Genomic DNA, 2900 nt, shown 5'->3' with positions numbered 1-2900 from the left:
AGCCAGTACGGGCTGAACGTGTTCGTGGCGGGGCTGCTATTCCTGTTGGCCTGGGCCGTGCACGCCTCGGGCGTGGGTAAGAGGGACCTGCTGTGCTTCCTCACGGCGCTCATGCTGCTGCAGCTGCTCTGGATGCTGTGGTATGTGCGTCGCAGCTCCGCGCACCGCCGCCTCATCCGCCTCAAGGACACGTACGCCGGCGCGCGCTGGCTCCGCGGTGAGTCCCCGACGCAGCAAACCAGCGCGCGGGCGGTCGAGCGCACAGCGAAACCAGCCTGCTCGCCCGCTAGCTGCAGCCCCGCGGTATCTGCGCCCTCGCTCCCTTCCACCTCTCTCCTGTAGTCTTCTCTGCCTCCGTCTTCCTGTCCATCTTTTCTGTGCCCCCCTCCCTACACCTTCACTTCTCTTCTCTCTCCCTCCGCTTTCAGGCTCTTGCCTTATATTCCGACGTTGGAGCTACGGTTACAGAAACCTATTCACATCTTTCTTTCCTTATTTAAAGCCCTGCCATGGTTCCACTGACCCCGTGACAGAGGCCACACTCCCTATCCTGGCGTTCAAGGCTCTCTCTGATCGGGTCCCAGGTGACTCTTCAGTTTTATCTTCTTTGTCCTCATTCTGTGCTCCAGGCTCAAAGGCTTTAAGTTCCCGTCACAGTGTCTCATTCCTCCAAAGATCTGGCCCCAACGCCACCTTCTCCACACACTTGGCAGGAATTACTCCTCACTCCCATGGGCCATGGACGGAGGAGCCTGGTAGGCTGCAGTCCATGCGGTCGCTAAGAGTCGGACACGACTGAGCGACTTCACTTTCACTTTTCACTTTCATGCACTGGAGAAGGAAATGGCAACCCACTCCAGTGTTCTTGCCTGGAGAATCCCAGGGACGGGGGAGCCTGGTGGGCTGCCATCTATGGGGTCGCACAGAGTCGGACACGACTGAAGCGACTTAGCAGCAGCAGCAGCCCATGGGTCACCATGGCTCTATGTAGAGCCCTTTTGGCCTTTGTGAATTTCTGCCTTGTCTTATGACTAGTTGGATATGAGCCTGGTCATCCAGATGAGATTTGAGGTTTCTTAGGCTCAGGGACTGTGTCTAGATCATCTTGCCTTTGGAAAAACTACATACAACTCCAGGGTGGCCCAAATTCCTGCTCTGAAAGTGGTTGTTTCAGGGAGGTTCATGGTTTTGAGATCCTATAAATGGCAGTGAATCCAGCGCCATAGCAAACAAACACGCAAAAAGAATGGAATGTTGCTTTGAGGCTGTTGACTTAGGCTCAAAAATATCATACACAGGCTTTGGACCGTCACTTCTCTGTAGTGGCAGAATCTTCCCTTGGTCTTTCCTTCACTTCCTTCCTCCTCCATCCTCTGTTCTTCTTTCTTCCCTTCTTCTCCCCTCATCCAACCCTTCCCTTCTCCTCCATGCCTCCCTTTTCCATCCACCCTCCTTCCTTCTTTCCTTTCTCTCTTCCTCCCCCACTCTCTCTCCTTCCGTCTTTTCTTTCTCCCACTCTCCCCTCCTCCTTCCTTCTTCTCTCACTCCCCCGCTCTGCTCTTCCTCTCTCTTCCCTCCTCTCTGTTTTCCTCCTTCCAGGAAGACTCTGAGCATTGCAGCCCCAGTCAATGCATCGGTGGCGCTGCCATGTTCCAAGACTAGGAAGACAGAAGGAGGAGTAGGGTGGGAATGCAGAATCAGGGCTCCTCCTGTGGATGTGTTACATCTGAGATGTCCATTAGACATCAGGCAGAGATGGAATAAAAGAGGCAATGTCGAGAGAGCACCTAGTAGGTGTTCAGTAAATGGTGTGGCTGTTTAGACACTCACCAAGTTGTTCCATAGTAACAGAACTCTTCAGGTGAGGCATGTGGATGATGGAAGTGGTGCTGACTCTGAAGGCATGGCGCGATAACTCAGCTCTGTTACCCTTGCCTTTCTGAGTCCCAGTTTCCTCATCAGTAAAATAAGAAGCATGGCTGCCTCTCAGGGAAGGAGCTGGGAGAAGTTGCCTGAAAGGGGTTTGCAAAGCACTGTCTACCCCTGTAAATGAGCTGTGGTTTATCAGAGAAGCAAGAGCCTAATTGTCCCAAAAGTACTCTAGGAGTCCACAGTGCCAAAGGGAGTGCCTTCAGCCCAAGAAGGCACTGAGGTTTTCCTTGGAATCCCAGCTGGAAAGACAGGTTTGACTTAGCTCTGCCCTGGCTTCTGTGTTGGTCTTGGAAGTCTGCAGCTCTGACAAAAAGCCAGCCTGTGGAATTCTGGACCCTGAGGTTTTCCAGAGAAAGTTTTTGGGTCTTGGTATGAGCTGTGAAACATTTCTTTGAGCAGAAGACATTCTGTCTCACCTACCGCGTATGAGAAAGTGAAGACTTTTTTGGGAACAAAAGTCATTGGCTGTCATAAAAAATCAGCAGGAAGGATGAATTATTCATCCAGCTCCTCTATTTGCTGGGTAAAGAGACTGATTTCTTCTGGAAGAAGTGTCAGCAGCCGGACATCTCATGCCAACCCCGGTGCGCAGTGACAGGAAAACCCCCTGAGTAGCTGTTTCATCCTGTTAATTACCAAGGTCTTGTTTCTGTTTCTGATCTCTTGAAGGACTGCAGTGGTGAAGGAAGGTTTCTTTTTTTATTGGTTTCTGACCTGTCTCAAGCCCAGAGAAGTGTTATTAACACAAAATCATGGCAATGACGACAATAGGACTAATAGCCACGTTTATTGAGTGTGTTTGGAATGCTGGTTAGAGGTATTGTCCCAGTCGTTTGTCACGGTGATGCTTTCTTTGTGTGTGTGAATAATCACTCCCAAATCTAATCCTTTTAAAATGAGATCAGATTTTTACGGAGTGCTCCCCCCTTTTTTTTCTTTCTTTCATTTCTTTCTTTTTTTTTTTTTAG

At 50.6% G+C, this 2900-nt stretch overlaps 1 protein-coding gene across 1 annotated transcript in view; it reads left to right on the top strand.

Moving 5' to 3' along the window:
- Positions 1 to 2900, top strand: part of OTOP1 (otopetrin 1) — a 48422-nt gene that overhangs the window by 288 nt on the left and 45234 nt on the right. Inside the window, exon 2 of the mRNA XM_010847780.1 lies at positions 1 to 217. This exon is cut by the window's left edge and continues 7 nt beyond it. Coding sequence (XP_010846082.1) covers positions 1 to 217 — 217 coding nt within the window. The remainder of the gene's footprint in view (positions 218 to 2900) is intronic.

Source organism: Bison bison, unplaced genomic scaffold (assembly GCF_000754665.1).
Source record: "Bison bison bison isolate TAMUID 2011002044 unplaced genomic scaffold, Bison_UMD1.0 scf7180017864255, whole genome shotgun sequence".
In the NCBI taxonomy this organism is placed as follows: Eukaryota; Metazoa; Chordata; class Mammalia; order Artiodactyla; family Bovidae; genus Bison; species Bison bison.
Note: the sequence above shows the minus strand (reverse complement) of the source record. Positions and strands in the feature narration are given on the sequence as shown.